We start from the raw sequence: 26707 nt of genomic DNA, 5'->3' as shown, positions 1-26707 counted from the left end.
AAGGTTTTTAGATATTACATTATACGTTGGCTATTCACTGATCAAGGGGCTTGAGCAGAGCCTATCAACTAACGAACCCCGTCTCTCGCCTTGCCGCCATGTAAATCAGAATACTAGCGCCCCCTGGTGGTCGAAGGTTCCCGGCTAGCCATGGCTAGCGCTTCAACGTCAACAGTACATGTTTTAAAGCATTAGTGAATAAACTGTTTTTTATCATTGTTTCAGCACATGTTTTATTACATTAGTGAATATTCTTGTATAAAATTGTTTGATGACAGGTTTTAATGTATTAGTGAGTATCCTTGTATACCAGGCCTAGTACATCATTAAATGTCCTTTTCTTTTACCATTTTATCTTTACAAGGTATTCTATGTGTTAAAGTACCTCTGGTACTCATGGTTAAATTACCATTTACAATACTATGGCGGTAATAACATTTAGGCCTATGTTTTATAAGTTCGATAATCAAAGTACATTTGGCAGATCCTTGGTTTCCATGCGTTTTATTATCCAGCTGTGAACTAGTTTAAAGTCCATCCCCACCTCATAGTCCCCGTAGCCCCATATTTTCACAGGTCATGTTATGTTACGAGTCTCATGGTGGTGGTTTAAAAACAGAAGTACCGCTACAGCAGGAGGATCTTATGCCATGTCACATACAATATACATATTTAATTATCAGTGGATTCAAAATTTATGTTAGACTCAAAGAATCCATCATAGCTTTTTGCTGAAGTATCTACTTTCGCTATCTACTCGATTATCACAAGGTGACATCAAAGATTTTAAGTGTAAATGGACTGCACATCTTGCATGTGTGGTAATAACTTATATTGACGAATTGTACCAATATTCTGAAGTGGAGCTATCTACAGAGGAATACCGAAGCTAGTATCTATTCCAAGACCGTGAAGACGGCAATGAAAATAATCAATGACAAGCACATGCTGCTTACACTGTAAGAATTCAATACAAGTCATGCACTGTCTTTATTCTAACTTAAATGTGTCTACCCTCTTTGCCTACACAGTGAATAAAATACATTGCAAGGCAACTTGTTTTCCTGTTGGTTAATGCAGCAATATCCTTACTGGATTAAGTCCTGTTCAACTTCTGTAACAAATTAAACGTACAGCCTAGGAACATTTATGCCTGAGTTATCGCCCATACACATGTAGCCCTTTAAACTTTCAGGGTGCTCTCCTCCTCCTACTAAACTAAATGGCACAGATTGTAAATCGATGCAAGTAACAGGGCTCGCTCGTTGACAGACTCTGGCTCGAGTCATAGCTATTGCAAATTTGGGCTAATTTTTACAAGAAGTCAGTAAAACATATTCTCTGACAGATGACGACATTACTTAGAATTAATAACTTTGAAAAACAGAAAGGAAAATAATGGTGAGTCAGTAACATTTATTTCCTCTTTTTGTTTTATATACTCATATTTTAGGACATCCTTATAAACAGGTACAACGACATATTAAACAATAAGTTATGAAGAAAATCATTCACATTCCAAGATCTTTACTGGTCAATACAGGAAAGATATTTGTTACATATACATGTATATCCATGTATATTCCATGTATTCATGTATATACATGCATATATACATGCATATACAGTTCGAAATAAAACTTGACCTACAGGCAGATACCTTTTCATCTGTGTTCATTTTGTGCACAAACATTAGAATCTTCCACATTGGTGCAGTGTATTAAAATAGCAGACATTGCAATTCACATAGTATGCAAAGTTGCACCATAAATTTATCACACCTAGAAGTATCGTTCCGAGTGAATGCTATTACTTTGACATTAAAATATCGTATTTTGATTCTTTTTACAAAATACATCTATACATGACATACAACTCGGTAATGTTTGAATTATAAAGCGTTTTTGAAGGATTATTCTGAAAAATTAAATGTACTGGTAATACATGTAGGGCAATCAGCTGAAATCGAGAAACGAAGGGTGACTTGTAATGAAATTCGGACTGCCGTGATGATATTCTGTGTAAACCAGCACAAACCAATGTATATTTAAACTTGCTAAATGTTTTGGTTTTCTCCAAAATATTACTAAGTTTCCATTAATTGTGATGAAAATACAGGGAGATTCTGATAACAATGTACAAAATATTACAATTCGATATTATTTTTTGGCATTTTTGGCGGCCATTTGGAAAGCACGCACGGCGTTCATGGACTTCAGTAGCTTATTCTTGACATTTTGAATTCTCTCTACGACGATTTTATTTTCTGGGTCAATATCTAAACTTTTCGGGTTGTTGATGATTCTAGCCTTGATGAACCCCCGTTTGATAGCTTCCCCCACGTAAACTCTGTCCCCCGTGATGTTGTTGATGTAGGCCCCTGTAGTTCTGTCGAGAATCCCGAGAGCAATGGCGTCCGTGAAGGATACCTTGGTCTTCCGCTTCTGGTCCACCACGGAGTTGATGGCGTACGTTTTAGACACTACGTCGGAATGAGTGACACCCTCGCCTTTGTACTCCACAAGGACACAGCCGCTTTCGATGGCATCGACGACGGACATCTCCTCGCCGTGCTCTCCAGTGTAGACGCCTCTATGGTCGTCGTAGATTCCCTTCTTGACCGCTTCCGTCAGGGAAATCGTGCGGTCGGTTTCCGGGTCTATGACGCCGACGATGTTGAACGGGCGGGTCTCTTGGCGGGTCTTGATCGTGATTAGGCCGATGGCGGATTTTTCCTGCTTAATCTTCTGTCTGGACGTGAACTCGACGGTAATCTTTCCTTCGTTCATGGCATCCGCCAGTGTGATGGTTTCTCCGCTGTCCGGGTTGATGTAACGCCCTTGAGCTTGATCCACAATGCCCATCATCACGGCGCGCTGGAAGGACAACTCCTTACCATCTCTGGGATCCTTGACGGCAGTGATCTGGAATGTCCGTCTCTCCTCTTCATACGACTTCGTGATCTGGTCCGTCTCGGCGATCTCCTCTTGTCGTGACAGAGAGATACTTTCCTCAGTCTTCATGTCTGAGCGTGGAGTTTCGTTAAGAGTGATGGAGGCGCCATCGACCTTAGATATCTTATCTAGATGCGGTATCGCGTCGAGCTTCAGATCTGTATCCCAGAATCTGCGGAAAGATAACAAAAATGGTGAAAATGAACTAGGAAAGTCTACAACGGTAACAAGACAGAAAAAGAGAGTTAAAAGAACTTGATCATTTTCTGTAAACTTTTCATCTATTGTGTTCTGTTTGACAAGATTAATTTGTAATGTGTCCTTATTAAATTCCAAGACCTATTTTCATAGAATGAGCCTAAATGTGGTTCATCAAAGACGATTTGAGAACAAATAATTATTTTCAAAATGTCCCGTTGACAAAGGCTAACCTTATGAAGAGTGTGATGTGACGTCATATAACTTAGGTGTGGTCCGAATGGGTACTTACTTGACAAAATGGGCCGTAGTGACGTATTTCAGCTTGTCCCACTGGTCAGCAATCAAGATGTACTTAGGCTCCCGCAACGTCTCCACCAGGGCCTTGTACGTTTCCCAGTATGCCCAGAAATCCTATAAAAGTTAGGCACATGTGGTAGTTAAGCTTATGATCAGCAAATGGTGAAATGTGGGGTTTTAAGACCGTGCACAAATTCTACTAAATTCCATGGGAAAATCCACAGTAATAAATGATATCTGTGGAAATCATATTTCGAGGGATTGTTCAGGACTGGTACAATCCAATACTGAATTCCACCACACCTGAATATCATCAATCCTGAATTCCACGAAATCTGGAGATGTTATGTCATGTATTTTTAACATATAAAGAGAGATCAAATTTTTACCGCAACTTTGTTTGTAGTTTCCTGTGGAGCAAACTGAAACTGTTACCAAAACTTCCTTACACGTGTTTTCATTACTCAACTCATTCAATATATTTTAAGGAGTATTTCACAAATTATTTGCACAGCACTGATGTGTTACCTCATTTACTGGGAAATCAGGAAAAATTATCCAGGATCTCTTTTGCTGTTTAACATGGAATATAGAACATAATTGCCATCGCCTATAGGAAGAAGTAAATACATATAAAGTGTTTGTGTGTAAAGCATACAGATTTTGATATAATTCCACTTACTTTATACTTATTCAGCAGATCCCGCAGAAGTTTGATCTGGATCACAACGGTGTCTATCAACTCCTTGTCTGGAAGAAGCAAGAATAACGCTAGAATTAAACTATTTATGTGTTAAATATTTTTTCGAATTGGTTTGAATTTATCGTATGGCATGCCGTGTAGAATGTGGAAAGACACGGGAAAGAAGTTTCTACAGACACTGAAGTCGTGCTTATTTATATAATCTTCATTGATTGTTCAGTGAAAATACTGTCCATTTCACTTGACCAGAATATCACTGGTTGCGTACCTGGCTGCCCTTCACTGCTGGCTTCCTCTAGAATCATGCGCAGGCGCAGAATGCGTTCTTGGAGTTCCAGGAAGTCCGGATACTCGCTCCAGTGTTTGGAAAGATCGTCTTCGATTTTCTGTAACACGTCCAATAACTCTGCCTTTGTTGTGGCTGGAATTCCTTGTAAGCTTTGGATCTATAACAGAAACAAATATATTATTTTTTGCCTGACAAAATAATGCATATTATACCTGACATATTATACCAATATATTATATATAATTTGTTTGCACGTATGAAAAAAATTTACAATTTTAATAATTCACTACGTGAGTGGCCTACTACAAGTACACACTGCATGGTAAATGCGGTAATCTGAAAACCACGTGTGGATTTAAGAATCGTTACGTCGCATAAACTTTTATAGCCAGAGGCGATATATTGTATTTGACGGTCGCCTGCAGCGAGCTAGGGGTCTATGGGCATGCGCATGTTGTGCCCAATACCATGGACAATATTCCTGTCGTCTCCTTTAGTCAAGATTTTATCCCATTCAAAAAATGAACGTACATGAACTAAAAAAATACGACACGTTTAGACTTTTAATGTTTAAATAATTATTTATTACCGAAAGTCTAACGACAAAATCAATATTTTACTGTTCGTCCAATATGCCTCCCAGTTTTCCATATTTACGTGACATATAGTGAAAGGCGTAATGTAACTGTCTTCCAGCCTTGGTAAATCAGCGACGAAATAATGTTCATGATATGCAATAAATATCATTTCAAAGATTTAGTTGTGCATTTAAAAATTAGTTTTGTTGAATTTATCTACCGTTTGTATAGCATGTGGATTTCAGTCCTTGGAGAAAGGGGGCGAAAATGTCATTTTAGCATTATTTCATTAGTATTGCATTACCGACATTTAATACAAGTTTGTTAACATGGAACATTAGACAAAAGCAATACCTTTTCAACCTTACTTAATATGTCTTTATTCACAAATAACCTTTGTGAGTCATTGTCTGATATTTCGCTTACAGTAAAGCTAATGTCATCGACTGTCATAATCGATAGTTTGTTAATGGTAAGCAATAAGTAACGGACGACAAACTTTGACAACTTTCATTTTGGTCAACATACAGCGAAGAATAGATAGAAATATCCGTGAAGACAAATGTTAAACACTAACTTATAAAAAAATCAGTAACCATAATTACACGTTGAAAGCAACAACAACAACAACAACAAAAACCGACAAAAAATACCAACCAATCAAATGCATACCCGGAAATAATTACAGTAAAACTTTGCTGTGATATAAAAACAGTAAACCCAACTGTAGAGTAATTAATGTACACATTTAAGATCGATTTAAATAAACGATAATGACTTTTATTTTTTTTATAAATTTATGGACATCTCAATAACTTAGACCAATTACATTTTTTCAATCAAAATTGTCTTGCCCATGGACACAAAAACCATGCAAGGCTTTTAAATGGGTCTTCATTCATCAAACATAAAATTTAAAAAATTACCAAAAACTGTTACTTGTACACATATAAAAGCCACAGACAACCATACACCTCAAGTTAAAATAAAAACAACAAAAAAATGGGAAACCAATCAAAAATACGACATTCAGATCACGAAACAGTTATCAGCCTACCTTTCGCTTATCCATCTGCACGGCACGCAATTAACAAGGGGGGGAAATGTTTCTCAGTATAGATGATTTATTACATTCATACAGTCTTCGATCAATCACCTCAAAGAAGCATTAAAACATAAGTCACTAATCCTTAATATTTGGAATGGTATACTTGCCAATTCAATTATTGAAAACTTTGAGGCACAATTGAACTATTTTACTCGTTAAACGTCTTATTCAATGAAATACTCCCAGAGATAATAAGCTGGAAATAAAAACATATCGTATGTAAAGAAACATACATCTAGTTACGTGATTGACGACCCTTCTTTCAAAAGAATCAAACATACCTCGTCATCATTCCAGTCACGGAAGACCAGGTTCATAAAGGCTATCATCTGATACCCCAGTCTCTTCAAGCTCGTCGTCCACATGGCAAGAAGCTGCAGTCGAAGTCTGATGAGGGAAAGAAGTATACATAGAGAAATGTACTGCATCAAAGTATCGTCTACAGTCTATCGAATTGATTATCTCCCTTTCCATGGTTATGTTCCCCTGATGAGGAATTTCAGCGGGATAAGTTGAGGTTTAAAATTAATTACAACAATAATTTCTTTTTTTATTGAGGGAATACTTGTAGCAGACCGATTGCAATGCCGGCTGATTGTATAGTGCTAACTCAGTGAAGCGCCATGCCTATGACTTCAGACCCGACGCTCCAAGCGGTTTCAGTGAGTTGACATCTGGCTGACCACTACATGGCGGATCAGTACTTGGCGTGTCACCTTAAGCCGACAGCCAAACCGGGGAAATACCAAGTTTGGCGGGTTTAAAGTCTCGGGAATGAACCTAAACGGGACAACCGCGGAACCCATCAAGGGATGTTCAAAGTATGGTGATGATAAATAGAACGGGCTTGATGCAGCTCTCCATTGCAACAACAGCCTATTGTTTTACACCTTTCGGGTTGGCATATAAAAACAAAAACACGATATGGCGATTTAACGCATCAAAAGACTTTGGATAGTGACGTGACATATTCGAATGCAGTTGTCTCACAACGTCAGGGTATTTGTCACAAACATTCATCCGGTGATATCAGGTTAACTTTATTCACCTGCCTGAGCCAAGTGGTAGAGTTTAAATAGCCTTAAGAATGACTTGAAATTCCAAACATTTTATGAAACAAATGTGTCCTTAATTACCGGGTAATAAAGGTAGCGGGTTTGAGTTACTGGTTAGCCATCTTACCTGACAGCGGCGTCGACAGCCTGGCCGTAGGGCCCCGGGATAAGAAGACATACAGACGGGACCTCACCTTCCTGACCTCTGTCATTCCTCACCTAACAAAAATATTACGGTGACGAATAAAATGATGACGAAAGAAAGATGCTGACGATTATTCAGATATAACACTTAGGAAGATAATTGTGAAGACCTGAAAAAATGGTGATCATAAATGACGATGATGACAAAATGAGGAGATGCAGTTGACAATGACGATTAGGCCTGTGTGGAGGCGAAGAGGAAGACGGTGATGAAGATGTATATCATGATGATAACAATGGTGATGATAATGACGATGAGAGGAATCCACACTCTCTCCAATACTGATGAAGATGGGATTGTATGATGATGAGGAGGATGTCGAGGAGGAGGATGTGAGACAGATAACGTCGATGACAATGACTACATCGATGATGAGTTCTTAAATTCTGTGAGTTCATAAAGTCTGTCATTGTTCCTGCCGATGATGTATGGAGACGCTTACGAAATGAAACATTGTCAAAACTTATTTAAATAAATTATGACAAATTATTGCTAAAAATCTTTCCTGAAAACTTACCCTCCATGTTAGCATATCTCTGTTGTTCACAAGTGTCAATGTTTCACCATCGAACATTTCAAACTGGAAAAAACAAAAGTATCAGTAAGGGCAAGTCGAGGACTGAGCACATAGCCAACTCTTCTACAAACACGAGTTAAAAGCCTGTATCTAATTTACTTATTAGTTGCCTCATGGCTTTCAAGCTGTAATTACTTTCGTTTTAATGAGAAATACACACAAAGGAAATTGATGAAAGAACGTTCAAAAAGAGCACTATTTCCCAGTACTGTTTTCAGAAATGGTAAAGTTATTCTTTTTAAGTAACAGTACAACTGATATGATGTCAAAGACAATTAAATCCACATGGCCAGAAACACACAGACTAATTGTGCCAAAGTAATTCAGGGTTTTTTGTCCCGATATTTAAGATGAAAATAAATGCGCACTTTAACAGATCAACGGGTTTCTGACATTAAAATGCCCATTGTGATCTACTTACTAAACTCAGATAAGATACTTTTAACAGAGTTTTGGGGCTACTTCAAGAAGTATCAAAGTGCTTCGCTGAAGACTCTCACCTTATCTCCTTTGTAGTCCGCTAGAGCCACGACAGGCCGGGGATCTTGTAGGGGTTTTGTTCTGGCGGGAAGAGGAACCACGTCTTTGCTCTTGTCGAACAGATTGTCCACCCGACTCTGCCATTGGAGGTAGGCCAAAAGGACGTCCTGAAATGTGCGAATCAAACACAGGGTTCTGTTACAAATGCAGCCTGTGGCTCGCAAGTTCTGTGATTAACCTGGGATTTTACCACCTGTTCATTGAATTAACGACTGAGATTCAGTAGCGTAAATTGAAATGAACATGTTTGTTACAAGGAAAAATTTTGTAGAATAATACACTGTACAGTCAAGTGAAAGTGAAAATAAAGTATCATTGGACATATTAAGTGTTTTTTTATATGTAAACCAAAGAGAGAATGTATTTGAAATGTATCCATATATCTTTTCATAACGAAATTTGACTACCATTCCGAAAATGATGAGTACGGCCATAATTAAATATATACAGGTTCATTAAACCCTGGAAAGGCCACGTCGACAAGTTAAAACAATGTTGGAAATGGCTAATGAAAACTTTGATCACGCTGTCAGCCTATTTTTGTGACCACAGCATCAATATATAAAATCTAGAAAAGGTCGTGAAACCTCTAGGTACATAAATAAAAACAAAATTCGTTAAAACATCGGCAGATTGTAAAAAGATTTGAAGCTTTCATTCAGAAATTTGCAGATTACTTCATCAGCGTAGGTTTCAGGCCCCGACCTCAACATCAGCAAATTATCTCCCTTTACCTTGATCTCTTTCATCATGTCCCGTGCATCAGCACGGTCGCCTTGGAGATTGGAACGGTCAAAGGACAAGTGGATGCGGCTGAGAGTGGTGTTCATCCAGTGTTCACATTCGTCAACCTCGTGGAAAAACTGGACAAACGAGAGTTCAATAATCAGTTAGCATATTTGTCTATGTAAATTACACGGAAAAGTTCTGAACTATATGAGTTTTTCAACAAATAATGGTTCGTTAGTGGGTATTGTGGCTCGGATTAGGGAGGATGTATTAAAATGGAAAGTGGGTTCATGTTCAGTTCTTTATTGCGGCTAAATGAGATAATATGTTATTTCAACACGTATATATACCATCTTCTAAAAGTTACAAATGGTGTGACACCTGGTGGTGAGATGAACCTCCACTTTTGACGATTGTCATCGCTGAATGAGCTTGAGTTGTGTTTTCTAAGATTGCTGACATTCTGACTTTCTCATGTGTTACATGGCTGAAAATGGCTGAACGGCGTATAATAATACGTTTCCTTCTTTGAACGAAAGCAAATTTACCACGTGAAACTTCTCCTACATATATGAATTTCTTTTGTTTTGGCACACATGCATTTGTGCATGAGAAGAAACTGTCGCGTGCTGCTTTAAGACATTACCGTGGAACGTAACTTTGGCGCATAATGTTTTCTTCCTTTTAATTGCCTGATACACCAACCACTTCCAGTATATTATCAATGTAGCACAGGAGATTTTGGCGTATTTTTACAATGAGAGTCGGATCAAAGAATCTTCCACGCATTGAAGATTTTATATCTCATGATAAATGGCTGTGTGTTTTAGATGCACTGAAAACGTTAGCTCTTGGTAATTGGCTGCACGTTTTAGATGCACTAAAATCGTTACCTCTTGATAATTGGCTGCGTGTTTTAGATGCACCTCAGCACATTTCATCGACTGTTGAATCCACCGCCAGTTATCTCTCACGGCAACGATGCATTTCTGTAAATAAAAAAGACAAATGCAAACAACTTCAATTGAATTTTACACACGAAATTCGACGACATAATCAAGTCGTCATCAGTATGGAGAAAGGCAAAAAGAATTGGGCATATACTCCGACGGCAATTTTAGGTGAGTTACGTTCTTAAGAAAAGGTCATATAAAAAGGTCAATTAAAATCATTTTTAACACAGTTACACGTTCTTCTTTTGCTCTTCTTCCATCCTCTGAAAATATGCGGAAATTTTAGATCTGAGTTTCAAGTATTAAATGTAAGAGTAATTCATCTGAAATCAACAACGTTCTGTGTGAAGTTAACTGTCCCTATAACTGAAGGGTATAGAATTAATGTTGAATATCTGATCAGGGAGATGGTTTCTTCAGGCCTGGATTCCACAATCCATTAACCTGATTGTTCTAGTGAGAGAGATATTGTTTAGATTAACTGATTGATTCTTGTTTATAATAGCCCCATGCTCAACAATGTTTCACTTAACAACGCGACGGTCAGTTTTATGGGCGAGGAAACCTGAATGCCAGAGTTATACCGTAAATCTTTGGCACGTTACTGGTGAACTTCCTTAGTTGTGGCGTAGACGTGCACGTCGTACAGGTGGAAGGCATATGGTTTTCAACGTACGTAAGAGAGCGCAAAAAACCACGCGAGATTCGTCGACAATTTATGGTCACCAGTGGATCGTCTGCTTCATGGTTTGGAGTCGCGCACGTTATTCCCTGAGCTACGTCCTAAATTATTTTGAGAAGAGTAAGGCTAAACTTAACACCAAATACAGGTGCAGGCGTTGCTACCTTTCAACATACCTGAGCAGTCTTGGCAAGAGTCTCATTGCTTTGAGAAGGCGCCTTTTCTTTGTTGTTTTCGGTGCAGTTGGACAAATGAACAGCTCTGGCAGTGAACTCCGCTGCCGCCGACTGAAAGTGAAAGGGTAATAACGCCGAAGGTAATAAATGTGGTATTATCCAAAAATGATCCTATTGGGAAAACAATCATTGAAAATCAAATTGAATGCTGGCAGCACGCTCTTAAAAGAACTCGTGCACTGACCTACGAAAGTTAATTGACATATATACGGCCATATTAGCTGGGAATGTCCACATTGGCTGGAACGTCCAGATGGGCTGGTCCAGATTATCTATTTCGGCACAATAGATATAAATGGGCCAAGGAATGGTGAAAGCTGACTTATAGATCAAACTTCATTGTTGCATTCTTTCGATAGCTTCGGTATAACTTATATTATTCAAGGTAATAAGTTTTAGCATTTTAGCTATAATAATCATGTGATATATTAACAGTTCGTATACACATGTAGACAGGGATCCGTTTCAAAGCCAATTTCCATTAACTATAAAGACAAACTTACACCTGCAAAGTCTTCCAGGTTAGCGATTTGTGTAAGTACTTCAAGACAGGAAGATCGTTTTGAAGACATCGCCTGGAAAACGAGAAAACAAACATGATGAAATAAAAGTAAAACACTTTTTTTTTTTAAATGAATCACTTTTAACCGTTTTCAACTCTTCATTAAGAACTTTTACTAATTTCCAAGAAATCAGCTTGATCTGCTTTATCATATTTATTGACAAATTATTAAAAAGAATGTAAAACACTGGACCTAACCTATTGCCACGTGTCATTTTTAAGAAATAAACACTTAAACACAAACCAACATGGGTGCAATTGTTCAAAATGTACAGTTACAAAAGCGACGTTGATCTTACTTATGAGTCAGTCGTGGCTATTTCATGAGCAATCCTAACCATTTTTTCAGAATATATTCAGCGGGTTGTCTTAGATTTGGGACAAAGCAACAGATTACGATTTGATGGCATTACCCTCAGAGATTCATACGCCGCTCCTACAGGTTTGACGATGTCCGCACAATCAGAGTCCTGCAAAACGAAACATCACATTTTCACCAAATATAGCAATCTTATCCCATTCATGTATTACATTTTACAGAATCTGAAGGCATGTCGTATATGCTCATCCCAGACTCGGATTATCTTTTTCAGTAGGAAATAGCGGAAAAAGGGGATTTTTTTTATATTTTCTTGGACATTCCTATTGGTGTGTAGATGTCTCTACATGAACACTCACGCTAACTGTGCAATGAGTAAATTTTGTTATTTCAGAAAACGGTAAGCTATATATTTTTTGTACACTTAACGTCAGTTGTTAGAGACAGAAGCGGGTTGACACCTGTCTAAAAGTACAGGTGAGTTTACCTTCAATCGGACAACTCTGTCGACATCTCGTCCGTAATCTCGGATCATCTTCTGACGGGATCTGTGCTTGGACGCTGCGTCCTGGACGGATGCCTTATTGCAACCGAACTGGTCTGTTTCCAAACCCGTCTAACATAACACAAAGCAGAACTAATATTAGATGCAAAATCTGGAACATATATTGTTTGGAGTGGGCATATTATTATCTCTGTCTAGATAAGAGGGCTATTTCACTGGTTACGTTTGACCATTTATCACTAATCACGTAATTTTTGATTTTCTGGTTTTACACCCTATGCTGTAAGTCTTTTATTATAATGATAGGCATCTTAAACCGTACGTACAGTCTACGGAAAGGAGAAGAGGTGGTAATATTAGACAAAGAATACACTGCTACTCTAATACAGTAGAACAACACTAATACATTAATACATAGCTGATGCTATGCGATAAAGTGAAATGTCTTGTTGTTATAACCAAGGCAGTGCGTCCCCGTGCACAAAGCTACAGCTCAATGATAAGATGCTAAGAGAAAAGTACCCGTTACTGTCAGGTAAAACAAGGGTAAGCAGTAGTGTCCTGGTGGTAAGTCTGCCAATGACAGCAGCCTTTCACCAGTACTATCGCTGTGAGTTCATCCTCACTGGTGGAGCATGGGAAGACCTGGCACCAACCTGCGGATGGTCATGATTCCCCCCCCCCCCGGGCTGTGAACGGTTTTCTCGTAGTAGCGTACTGGCCGCCGTCGAATAAATGCAATATTCATTAGTACAGATGGTCGTGGTTTCCTCCTATCGAAATGCTAGTCGCCGTCGTATAAGTGAAATATTCTTGAGTGCGATGTAAGGCATCAAACACATGAATAAGTGAAATGAATGAAGACGTGCATGTGTAGTTCTAAACATTGAAATAACACAGAATAAGAAAGACTGACTAATTTGAGGTTTTTGTTGGTGGTATCGTTTGATATAAGTCATTTCACTCATTTGAATTTTCAGTCATATGACGACGAAGAGTCACTAGGTGTGTGTACATATATGGTGTCTTCTACGGCAGGGACAAGTTCCGCCAAAGTTCTGAAGTATCATACCAAAGACACCAGACATGACACCTCAACCAGTTATATATACTGACACAAGGCAAAGAAGACCTGTTCCGTTGCTCTAGCCATTAGGCCACCGAAGTGAATATTGCTATAGCAATGTTTAACTTAACCAAAGTTAACTTAGTTCGAGTGGACTGACTGTTGGTTGATGAATTTCTGGACAGGCCATACCCAAATAGTTTTAACCAGTAGCCTGGACGAAACTAAATGGTGGTGTGGGCTTCTAAATAACGGGAGATAACTCTATCCTACCTTTTGGTCCTGGAGCCATTCCAGACATTTTTCTACCTCTTTCCTCGCCATGTCTCTCTAGAAAAAAAATGAAAAAGAAACCTTATACATTTTCCAGAAATAGAAAGATTAATTCGAGAGTTGTTGATCTCTGAGAACAAAGCCAGTCATTATTATTGAAGCCAAACTTATCTTGCCGCAAGCAAAATACAGCGTACTGTACAAACCTGAACGTGTAGTTGTGGATACCCGCAGATTTCTAGATGACTGTGTGCTTGTGGCGTGAACAGGATGTAGCTCGTGGTGCACTTACGTCCCACTGATGTAGCAATGATATAAGGCTGTGCACGATGATACACGATTCGTAAGTGTTTAACTGTGTACGTATATATCTTCATGTGCATAGGATGGGTGAACCAGTGAGTAAAATACCACATTAAACCCTTTCCTTATTAAGTCAAATGCTTAATGAACACCGGTGATTCTAAAATGATTGCCGTGGTAGTGTACATCTTCTTGACAAGTGACAAGGACCCGTAAGCGCCCCCCCCCCCACCTTCACTAACCCCCCCCCCTGAATTTTATACACTTTATTTATTAATTTATTTATTTATGTATTTTTTTGATTGGTGTTTTACGCCATACTCAAAAATATTTCACTCATACGGCGACGGCCACCATTTTGGTGGGAGGATCAGACCATTTAAAAGATGTGCGTGGGAAGGTCTGTCGGAAACCTGCGGATGGTAGTGGGTTCCCCCGAGCTCTGCCCGGTTTCCTCCCCCATATAATGCTGGTCACCGTCGTATAAGTGACATAGCCTTTAATGTGGCGTAAAACATCAATCAAATAAATAAATAAATATGTACACGTATTCCTATTACTTTATGTTAAACATCAACCACAGTATACAATCCCCACAAAAACTTGACTTAAGCACATTTCCACAAGAAAATTTTATTTTGTGAAAATAAAATGTGAATGTGCATGAACAAGTGCCAAAGCGTTCACCCAATGTGTTCAAGTTTAAACTAGTGCATCTGGAACACTGATCGATCAACAGACACAGTGGAATCTAGTAACACATAATCTAACTGATATTAAATGAATCATCAATAAGAAATCATCTTTATTACAACATGCGTCCTGTGTTCATCATCACAATATCCCATGCACTGGTTACTGTTGCATCTGACACATTTGAGTGAGTCGACAAGCGTTGTGTATTATTCGCCAAAGCACCATTTTAAACAAAATTGGTATATGGTTGAACATTTTACTGAATTGCTTGACGAACAGGCTCTCAAGATTGGGTTATTAGCATCATGATTTAGTATAATATAAAATGTCTTTAAGACGGGTTTACAGAGTATTTAAAGGGAGACTTTTACCGCTCTGTAACAAGAGGTCCAAAGCTATGCACGCCTCCTGTTCTCTCCTGTGGTACGTGATGCTATAATGAGTCGTCAAAATACACTTACGTAGTACGCAAGCACTGTAGCTCTACAGCAGAAAACGATGTGTTTCTGCTGCGATTGGACCTCATAGTTCAACCTGTCAAAGTCTTCCATTTTCCCATTCCTTACCTTTGTGTATAATGACGTGTATTCAATTCTATCAAAAATCTCTCTACATTTTACCTTATGTCAACACGACAGCGATCATTCAAACTCATAACACGTCTAAGTTTTCCAAGTACTTATGCTGTTTACAAGAGCTTGACGGTAACTATGCTGAATTATACTTCCTAGCCAGAATGTGAGTGGAATTTAATAAATATGCAGATGCGCTTTTCAGAACACCTGTGCAATTGTGCTTTACCCATGCCAGTGACCCTACGAAGGCTATTAACTGACCCAGACACAAGCACAGATGCTTGTCGATGATGTGGTGTTGTATTCTCATGCATTCGGAATGCTAAACACATCGGGAGTATAGTCATTTATGTTGTTTTCTCATGCATTCGGAATGCTAATCACATCGGGAGTATAATCATTTATTTTAATTCATTTTCAGTCGCTCATTAATCAAAAATATTTTACTTATAAGACGATGATCATGATTAGCCAGGGTCAGGGTCAGTCATTCCAAATGATTCCAAACATACACCATTGATAAGCTATTTTCACATTCATCTTTCTCCCCCCAGCTGACTATCTTACCACCATGCTTGAAAATCTTCGACAAGTTCAGTATACATGGTACTTGATGGCATTGTATTAATTAATTTTAAGTTGAACTCAATGATCCATGCGGATTGTTTTGGGCCTCATGCAATAAAGACCTACATTCTTTATGTCAAAATGTCTACATTTTTTTTGGCGAAAGGAATGTGTTTCAGTTGTAAACACATCTTTTAGTAATTTGTTTATTTGATTGGTGTTTTACGACGTACTCAAGAATATTTGACTTATACGACGGCGGCCAGCATTATGGTGGCAGGAAACTGGGCAGAGCCCGGGGGAAACCCACGACCATCCGCATGTTGCTGGCAGACCTTCCCACGCACAGTGTATGATCCTCCCACCATAATGCTGGCCGTCGTCGTATAAGTGAAACATTCTTGAGTACGGCGTAAAACACCAATCAAATAAATAAATAAATAAAATGTATGAAATTCAGGGGGGTGGGGGGTGGGGGGCGCTCACGAGTCCTTGTCACTTATCAAGAATATGTACACAACCATGGCAACTCAAACACATCGAACCTCACATTGAGATGTGATAACACTCATACACAAAACTATGTGAACATCTGTAACAGATTACATAATCATTTTAGAATCGCCGGTGTTCATTAACCATTTAACTTAACAAGGAAAGGGTTTAAAGTGGTACTTTACTCACTCGTTAACCCATCCTATGATTTCATTAACACGCCAATCTTACAATGTGTATCTATAGTTTATCAAGTTCACAGTCATGACTAAACAGCTTCACCTCGGCCTCTGCCACACATAAATCACGCAAAACAATAGATGAAACTCCCTTCACAACCACATCAAATAAATAAGCTGGCCCGTCAGTGACGCAACGTCATGCCCTGCAGCATTGTTGTGTAATTAATGCGCGTGGGCACGTGCTAATATACATCCCTTTAATCTCTCTGTGAAGAGGGCAAGTCAAGTCAACCAAGTTAGACGAGTTTGGGGGTATGACAATGTGATAGCTGCTCATCCGTGTATGCTTGAACCAGAAAACAGGTAAACAAATGAGACGAGACATGACCCTTGACGTACACCACGTTTATCATGTGGTTACACAGGCAGTTAGCCTAGTACAACAGCGCTGTTTTATTTGAACGGCCTAAGTCTATTTAAGTATGGAGATACATGGTTGAATATACTCAAGGTGTATGGTAATGTTTTGACAAAAATCAATGCAAGGCCTGCAAGTTATTTAGAGTCTTTCATTTCACATGTTATTCTGCCTCAATTTGTTTTTTTTTTTCATACGAGATACTGTCATTTGGGGCACTTAAAACTGCTTTGGTCAAAACAATGAAGAGGCAACCAATACATATCGGTGTTCTTCAGTGCTTCAGTGCTCTGACGAAAGCAAGGGTTGTAACTACTATAGGTTACTTGATAAATGGGTATGTGATGTCGGTTTTTGTCGACTGGCATGCATGCTTTAATGAGTTAGCATTCTAAACACGATGACACTATGATCATCGAGATACCGTAACAATACCACTGACGTTTTTGAGTACTGGGCAAATTTTCCTTATAATACATACAGTGCTGGAGGTGAGATTGTAATTGTGCTAGTCAAATATTCCGATTATAAACGGAGATGTAATTGGTGATAACGGTACAAAATCACGTTGTGTCATGCTGGCTCAGAGTTGTGATATGTGTTAATTCCCTTAAAAAGTTATTTCCACGTGTTAATCACTTGCACATTCACATATCTATGCTCCTTGAAGTTAGACACCATTAACAAAGAACAGCCATGTATGTACACGCAAAAAAATTAAACCGTTAATTTGAGCAGAAATTCTGTTGTCCGAGTGAGGCTAGAGTATCATCTGTTATTGCAGCAGATAATTCTGTTAAAAATAACAAACATATTCTATTAATTCAAAACAAAGATTCTATTAGACTAACAGGATATTAGATTGAATATGACAAGTATTATGTTATAATAACAGAATACATTCTAGCATCACTTAGCCAAAGACTTTCTGCTATAATTAACAAATAATTATAAACACATTATTATGTAGATAAAATCAAGTAAATCATCTTCTGACGTCATGTGGTTTACCATAATTAATACCGGCAAACATTTTAAGTGTAGGGAAAATTTTATTGATAGTATTGAAATGGGCGTTCTTCTTAAGAAGATTTGAGTACATTTCAATGTTATCATGAGACGGTAAAATAAATTCCTGTGGCATCCTGACATCAGAGTTCATATTGCTAATACTGGTCCGTTTGATCGGGGTTAATACTGAGCCTTAGAAATGTTACATCCAAATGCATTTCATACAGAGAGAAAATCCATAAATGAAAATGTTTTGGAGATATACGTTTCAATCGAAGCGATTGTATAACATTTGCAATCGTTTTTTGTTTTTTTTGCTTTTAAAAGCAGCTGCGAATGACATGTAAACAAACGCCCAAGATCTCTATGATAAGAGCTAGACAGTATGTCGACCTCTTAGAAGCTGATGCACAATTGTTAATAACAGTACTCATGGAAACTCTTTTAATATGTGACACGGTATTTACGACGTACTGTCTCCACATCAGTTGCCCCTGTGACAATAAAGCATCAGGCGGCTTCTGTGGCGGAGTGGTTAGTCTGCTAGCGCCACATAGTCAGAAGCCTCTCGCCAACGTCGTCGCTGAGCTATTTACAAAACATTTAATTCATCTATATGATACTTTGATTAGCATTGTACGCCGTGATTGACAGCGTGATTATAGGTTTATGGATGGTCCCCCCCCTCCCCACCCCCCACACACAAAGCACACAGCTTCATTCGTGATACATTTCATGATACAACCCCGAACTTGGGTTCTAGCTCACGGCACAAGTGGAACGTGGCTACAACAGGCTGAAATGTAGCACTCAAAAAAGCTGTCTTAATGAGTGCACGTTAACCAAGATTCGACCTTTACTGGTGACCCCTTCTTGTACTTGACTTCATTAACATTTTCACTGGTGTCTGTGCAGATCAACGATACTGATGTACCGTTAGTGGATTATTTATTGTACTGGTAGGGCAGAAACGCCATTCGTCTTACATTTAATTTAACTGACGTTTGCACGGTTGAGTAGCGAAGCCGGTTCATAAACTAACTCTTCCATGTCTTCCGTTTGTACAGATTGAATTACACTGTCAGGATACGACAGTCTCGATATCATAAAGGCCGTTTTTCAATTGATTTACACACGGGCCACACCAGTGTAAAACATGTGCACACTTGACAGAGCTTCTGCGTCTCTCATCGAAAACTTCATACCCTGAAATTCTTCTTCTTATATGAAGGCTGTCCTGATATTTCATTGCACCATAAAGGTGAAGTGTGAAGTCTTGGCAGCATTCTTGGACAGACCGAGGTTCTGCCGGGTGTACTAAGCACAAAACATCTCGGAGACCTGAGGCCGATTCCACAAAGCTCTATTTGACTTGAGCCAAAATTTAATAACTCTGTACGACACATAGTTTTTTGGTACTAGAAGTTGAAATTTGCATACATGTGTCTTAAAATAACACTGATGAGGGGAACAAAAATTTTCATTCTTAAAGCCCAAATGCAAGCCTTTCAGATCGTATTTCAAATTTTTACTAAAGTCAGAAATGGCTTTGTTTAATTGGCCAAGACTGGTATTAAGGTATAAGTCTGACTTAATTTTCAATACACTTTTGAACTACCGGTCTGGATTTACTCTAACAACGTATAAAGTCGATGATACTGGTTTGTGGCTGTTTCCTCAATAGCTACCCACAAGCAATTATAGCATTATAGCAACACTCATCTGACACCGGTGCATTATCATAATTACCTCATTATTATCCAACATGAGCATTGTGATAACATCGATGTTTCAACTCATTCTCGTTTGCTCCGTTGCCTTGTTCAATTACTGGGATAAACATACAGTTTTAAACTATATAATGGATGCTTTGCCGACGACCAAACAAAATGTCCTGCTTTTCAATTATTTAAAGCAATGCGTTAGTCATGCATACGATACATATACCTTTTTCGAATTACTGACATTGTCCAACGCAGTTCACATTTAATGATGTTTCTGCGTCGACGTATCGTATAACTGTTTCATGTCAACATCTCAACTCCTGAACCCAAGATGATCTCTCCATGCCATTTGGGCGACATGTATATGTCAACACCAGTCTACGCACACAAAAAGCGGCGTCGGGTGACAGGTAAACTGGGCCACTAAACGTAAGTTAGGCCTAAGGGTTTAACGTCAGTATATGTACCCTGTAGGTAGATCTATTACCATAAGTACTCTTCTTATGTTGCGAGATCTCCACGCTGACCGAGTGCATTTTAGAGATCAGTACTAGCTTCTGGTCGGTAAGGACGAGTGTTCAAATCTGGTGTAGGCATTACGTTGTGGGACGGGAAAATAGACACACTGAACTTTGTTCTTTTCTCTAACACGTCGCAGTTTCCGTATCGTTGCCTTCGTAAAGAAAACATATAAGTACATGTAATTCACAATCACTGTAGCGTAGATGTAGCAGCTTGGAACATGTTGCGTAGGTTAGAAATATTGAGCGAACACGCCCAAATACATTCCCATTTAGGGGTCTGTTTGAATATCCTCACCAACAAACACAATCACTGTCACGCGAGTTGAGTTACGACCAGGACGGCGTAAAGCAAAAATCTAACGAGCACATATAGATATACAACCTATACTACAAATGAAAGAGCTATACAAACTGTATGGAAGTCTTTTTTTTTCAGGTTCTCTAAATTTTGCGTTAGAGAGAAAAACGGTTATAAAAATAGTCTTTTTTCTACAAAATTCACCTAATTCGAGGCAGATTGAAAGTCTCGCCATGTTGTACCCTTGTTTAATGAAAAGCCTCCTTTCCCACTCTTGAATACTCATTGTGACGTCAGGGTTTCACTCCAACTATATGATTAACGTGCATTTCAGCTAAATACATTTATATCGTGAGAATCGTGGATTTTAAGGTCTATGACAGACAACTTTAAAAAGGAGGAGTTCGGGATGCCTACATGCGTGGCTGTGTGTACCAAAATGTGTCTGGAATGTCATGCCCTGAAGAGCTACTGGACAAAGCTAAGCACTATGACATATGTAATCTGATAAAATGGCGGCGTAAAGGAGACTTCTAAGTCTTTGATGTTTGACTATTAAATACTCAAATAACAAACAGTGTTGGCAGAAGATTTCAATCAAGGTATAGACTGTATACGTCTGGCTGTAGCAAGAACATGGTATACTACGCTAAAATTGGAGAAAAACTCTAACAAAGCACTGCGTTAAGAATAGATTTCGCGTTATGACGTCATCACCTAACTGCCGGCGGCGTTCTGTGAAAACGTGTCCTAGTGAAAGATCTGGAACTGTTCCAAGAACACAATACATAACAGACGCCAAAAAATCTGAGCCATTATGCTACTGACTAAGTACGTTTTAACAGCAGCGTTTACCTTTTTCGTGGCAGGGTGCTTGTACTGTCACTTCGGTACTCAGCATGGATTGTCAGGATAGGTGTGTTTTATAGCAAATCACTGATCCATACAGCCGTTCTGGCATTCTGACAGTAATGTGTCGGATTTCGTTATCTTATGGTGATCGCATCGTCAGATATTTCTTAGTAAAAGCGCCATAAGGTGCGGTTCGGTATTCACACCTTGTTGATAGCTAAGTGTAGATCGCGCCATGCGGTATTTTTAATATCAATTAATAAATCTACTGATTTGCTAAACGGAATGCACACTGCTACGATCTGGAAGAGAACATTACAGTTTTCACAAAAGCACGAAAGCAATAAAACGTCGAGACAATGAGTGTGCAAAAAAGAGTTGCAAGACTAATGTGTTAACATATTTCGTTCTAAGTAGTTTTTCTTCCTAATTTTTTCTCCTCCTAATTACTGCTCTAGTAGGGACCAGAGGCGATTTAACAAAGATGGTTTAAGGTGAAAAATGATAAAGATGAACAGGTGTCATAAGAGCATGTCCTGGATTTCGAATACCCAACCTTTTACATATTGTCAGTTGTAAACTTATCAAATTAGTATGTAAATTGTTATCACGCAGGTTGTTATTTACACATTATATTGTTTTAATGCCACTATAGCAGAAGGAAACACCATTTTTTGCACATTATGTGATATATTTAGACACATTTCCCTGATTTTGATAAATCAGTAATAGATAAGAACACCTTGCTTGCTTTGAATATGCTTATAATAGTTATGGTCACATTGCTTATTTTGAATACACCTATAATGGATACGGGCACATTGCTGTGTTTTGAATAAGCCTAAAATAGCTATGGGCATAATGCTTGTTTTAAATGAGCATATAATACATATGAACACATTGCTTGTTTTGAATAAACCTATAATGTATTGCTTGTTTTGAAAGAGCCTAAAATGGATACGATCACAATGCGGCTTGTTTTGAATAGGCCTGCATTGGACATGGGCACATTGCCTGCATGTGCTGAAATAGCCTATAGAGGATTTGGACACTGATTGTTTCGAATAGGCCTGTTGAGGACATGTTGAGACATTCCATTTAAGGATATATACGGAACGAATACAACTTTGAACAGTTTATTTAATACATAGTTCACAAGGGTGGCCTAATGGGTACAACCTGTTATCAATAAAATTACAGTAAGAATCGACCAGTTGTTCGGCGGATTTCAACTATATGTGCAGGTATATGCAGTTTAGTCTAAAACCCATAAATGCAACATGGATTGAATAAGATGCGGATGTAGTGTACACATATCCAGTAGTGGATAGAGGACACAAAGCCTGTTGGTAATGTTCATGGTGGATAAGCTTGTTGTACATATATATATATAAACACATTACCTGTTTTGGATAGGCCTTGTAAAGATCTGTATACAGTCTTTACTGTAGACATGCCTGTCATGGATAAAAACACATAACTTGTTTTGGATAGGCCTTGTAAAGATCTGTATACAGTCTTTACTGCAGATGTGCCTGTCATGGATAAAAACACATAACCTGTTTTGGATAGGCCTTGTAAAGATCTGTATACAGTCTTTACTGTAGATGCGCCTGTCATGGTTAAAAACACATTACCTGTCCTGTAAAGATCTGTATACAGTCTTTACTGTAGATGTGCCTGTCATGGTTAAAAACACATTACCTGTTTTGGATAGGCCTGGTACAAATATGAGGACATGTACATTTTCGTCTCTGGATATGCCTTTTATATACACATATACGGAGGCACTACCTACATATGTGTACAAAACTGCACAAGCCTGCTGTTCAAGTCTTCACACAGACCAAATCTATATTTTATGCACATATTTAAACACGATCAACACTTTGTCACTTGTCCACATCGAGATCAAAATAAATTGGGGAACATATACACGTAACACGGCACCTGTTACACAAAACTCAGGGACCATATAGAATTCACGGCAAAACCAAGACGCCTTTTAGCGGGAAGCGCATTATCTAGGGGAATAGTGACAGATTGCCCTTTCCTGTACCTACACACTACCTCCCATCCTCCCAACTTCAATCACAGTTCACCATATATATATATATATATATATATATATAGGTCATCGTAAATTTAACCCCAAATCTTTTGGTTTTTATTTTGTACGCGGATATTCAGTCGATATATCGTAGACCTTAGCAAGTCGGTACACTTCGATAACGTGCTGGCATTGTATTGTACAAGTCTGGCGGGGGCACCATACAGGTGTGTTTCACCAAGCGGGTCGGGGCAAAAGAAATAAAAAAAAAAGAGTTATGCGCCCTGTGTGCCCATTGTACCCCACCCTTCCTCTTCCTCAATAATTACAGGACGGGCGTATTCTTGAGTGACTGTCTATGGATTCCAACCCATCACTTGTGTGTGTACGTTGACATAGTTTTAGGCCTATAATGCAAATCCTTCGGTCATCAGCCACTGAACTGGTAGTATTAGACTGCATCGTCGCAGAGAAGGAAGCAAGGGAAAATTTTTTGTTATTTTTGTTTCTCTACACATTCTTTTTACTTTCTTGTAGCCATTTCTAAACCACAGAGTTTTATACTACATTACAACTCAGTACTAGAATCTGTAAGACTCATTAACTGCTATATGTTGTTACAGAAATGCATACTTGTGCATAGGTAAACAGAAAATCAAGGCATCTTAACGGCAGAAAAAAAAATAAAAAAATGCCGATGAAATATGGCGTGAGCGCCGGTTTGACGCGATGAAGTATCCACAAAGGAAGTGACCTTAAAACCAGTATTTGAACAACATAACCCCCGCAGTACCAGTACACTGAAGCTGGGACTATAATAGTCTAGACTGTAGGTTACACATGTAATTGAGTTCAAGATATGCCTCCGTACTGAGGTGTGAAAGAGCACTGATTGGGCAATATTGCCACACGGACATTTTAGGTTGTTGATGCACTATAAATTTCTGGACTGTTAGTTTGCACCTAGTTAAAACATATCCGAAATTTGTCTGTTTTAGATAGAACTGAAAACTTTTTTGCCAGTGTTACTTCCCTTCCCGTAACCAACGTAACAAAATGCTGTCACTTCACTGTGATATGTTATACAGAAAAGTGCAAGTTGCATGTGGTGGTATAGCATTGTACCATGCGAAAGTGAGGGCATATATATCTGAGGTTTTGAAGTCGACAAATTTACTACATAAATAGTAAGTAAAATCAGCGCACCTGTGTGACATGTAGGTTATACACATCGTACAGGTCTACAGGGATATAATGTTGTATGCCTCTATATCCCTCACGCCTCCGTATGTTGATATATACATGTATGCAAAATAGTGTGATCAACTCATGATAAAGACGATCCCAGTCTTTTCAGATCCGACTGGCATATAGAGTCGTTTATATAGCTGTGTTCGGGGAAGCTTGCTAAACCAGTTCGCTCACTTCGTCAAACTCTCTTATATAACAGAGCCATCCGAAATTCCTCCGTCCCTGACATTTAAGGTGGTAGGTCGCGTTGGATTGCTATTTTCTTTGTTGAAGGTACAAGATTGTACCCCGGCTAATTCATAAAGGTACACTGTTCTCGTCATCACGATCAGCTTGAGAAATGTCCCATGGCGTTAGTTAGCCACTGGCAGCTGGATTAGAACACCATACTGTTGGTTATAAATACTCATGGTTTAAACTGAAGCGCGTTATATCCCTCGGCCACGCAGCCCGGATGCATGTGGAATACTGAAAATGATATCGAATGAAGACGCCTTATCATAAATTCATTATGCCTGTTTTCCTGAAACGATTAAAGCTCTGAGTTGGTTGTCTTCGGAACAAAAACCTTCCTGAACACATTACCAATGCACATGTTTTAGTTAATTAACAGCTGTTAATTGATTTACGTTTAAACAATATGAGACATCGTCGGTTAACGGTTACCTTATATTGCTCGCTAGAACTACGCCTGTTTGTGTAACATATCCCCTCGCCGTCATCCATTAATAATAAGACTGATCAACATTAAGGTTAACTTAATGAGCTGATCTTCCGGGCGGTATTGTGTTACATTTCAGGGCAATATGGTATGCATGCAATCTGGACAGAGCTATTATGCAAAACTTGCCAGCCTTACAGTGCGTGGTGAACAGCGATAAGACTCCAGGCTGTGTTAACCTATACCTGTATGTCACTAGGAGCACGAAATACCTGAGCTACAGCTATACATGTACCTGAATTCACCCTTGACTTAATTGCTTATTGGAGTATAAGACATTCATGTGGCGGCGTTACAAATCAGATATAGGTATATCTACCGTCCCACTTGAGTTCAACTGAGGATTTTATGCCACGTAATTTGATTCTGCATTCAATTATTCTGTTAATTGTTTTTTGTGTTTTTTTTTTTTAGGAAAAGATGATATACCTATAGTACAGAAAACTTCGCGTGGTGAGGGGCTTGTAATACCCTTGGGGGCATCTGTCGCACCTTTACGGACTTACCACACATTCCTCACATTTGACCTCATTACTACATCGTCGAAAGAAAGTAGATAGGCGCATAGACTAGCGACAACGGCAATACCCATACGCCGCCTTATGGCTACAGATATTGTTCATCTTAACACATATTCTCCACATCTGAAATCATCATCAGATCATGTGTAACGCTATCATCTACAAATGAACATACGGTCATACAAATCCAGTATCGCATATTTAAGTATCCTCTACAAATGACGTACAGCAAGAATTGGTGATATGGTTTTTAGCATGGCTAGCACGTCCCAGAATCTTTGGATAGTGATCAGTCTAAATCATTTAACGTTGGAAGACTAAAGGCGTAGATTCTAATCAACGATTCTCCATACTGCATGACTGTACAAAGATCTCGACATATCAAATAAGGTCGAGAATAAGTATGGGCAAATATATGACGCTCTGGCGAAAAGTTGCTTCAGAAGCAAGCATGTGTAGGAATGTATAGGCGTTGCTCATGCATAATGAATATATATTAGCTTAGGTCTCAACTATATAGTTTGCTGTAGTACAGTCTTGCAATATGTTGTTTGGGCCTACAGTTTACAAGCAAAGATCCCTTTAACCAACATTGTATGTATGCATACCTTTTGCACTTTTCACAAAGTGATCAATGCCCTAATGCTGTGCACAAACCCCATTTGGCTACCATAAGCTCTCCACATT

General features: G+C 38.7%; 1 protein-coding gene across 1 annotated transcript in view; it reads right to left on the bottom strand.

Annotated features, from left to right (window-relative positions):
• Positions 1-1630: 1630 nt before the first annotated feature.
• The window catches only part of LOC135479068 (uncharacterized), a 38506-nt gene continuing 13429 nt past the window's right edge, over positions 1631-26707 (bottom strand). Inside the window, exons 2-16 of the mRNA XM_064758785.1 lie at positions 13833-13889; positions 12476-12604; positions 12083-12139; positions 11611-11682; positions 11048-11158; positions 10130-10225; positions 9242-9370; positions 8468-8614; positions 7908-7970; positions 7313-7404; positions 6412-6517; positions 4424-4601; positions 4135-4202; positions 3445-3566; positions 1631-3126 (exon numbers count right to left, since the gene is read on the bottom strand). Of these exons, the coding sequence (XP_064614855.1) occupies positions 2160-3126; positions 3445-3566; positions 4135-4202; positions 4424-4601; positions 6412-6517; positions 7313-7404; positions 7908-7970; positions 8468-8614; positions 9242-9370; positions 10130-10225; positions 11048-11158; positions 11611-11682; positions 12083-12139; positions 12476-12604; positions 13833-13889 (2394 nt within the window). The 3' untranslated portion in view covers positions 1631-2159. The remainder of the gene's footprint in view (positions 3127-3444; positions 3567-4134; positions 4203-4423; positions 4602-6411; positions 6518-7312; positions 7405-7907; positions 7971-8467; positions 8615-9241; positions 9371-10129; positions 10226-11047; positions 11159-11610; positions 11683-12082; positions 12140-12475; positions 12605-13832; positions 13890-26707) is intronic.

Source organism: Liolophura sinensis, chromosome 12 (assembly GCF_032854445.1).
Source record: "Liolophura sinensis isolate JHLJ2023 chromosome 12, CUHK_Ljap_v2, whole genome shotgun sequence".
Taxonomy (NCBI): Eukaryota; Metazoa; Mollusca; class Polyplacophora; order Chitonida; family Chitonidae; genus Liolophura; species Liolophura sinensis.
This window is presented reverse-complemented; position numbering and strand designations above follow the sequence as displayed.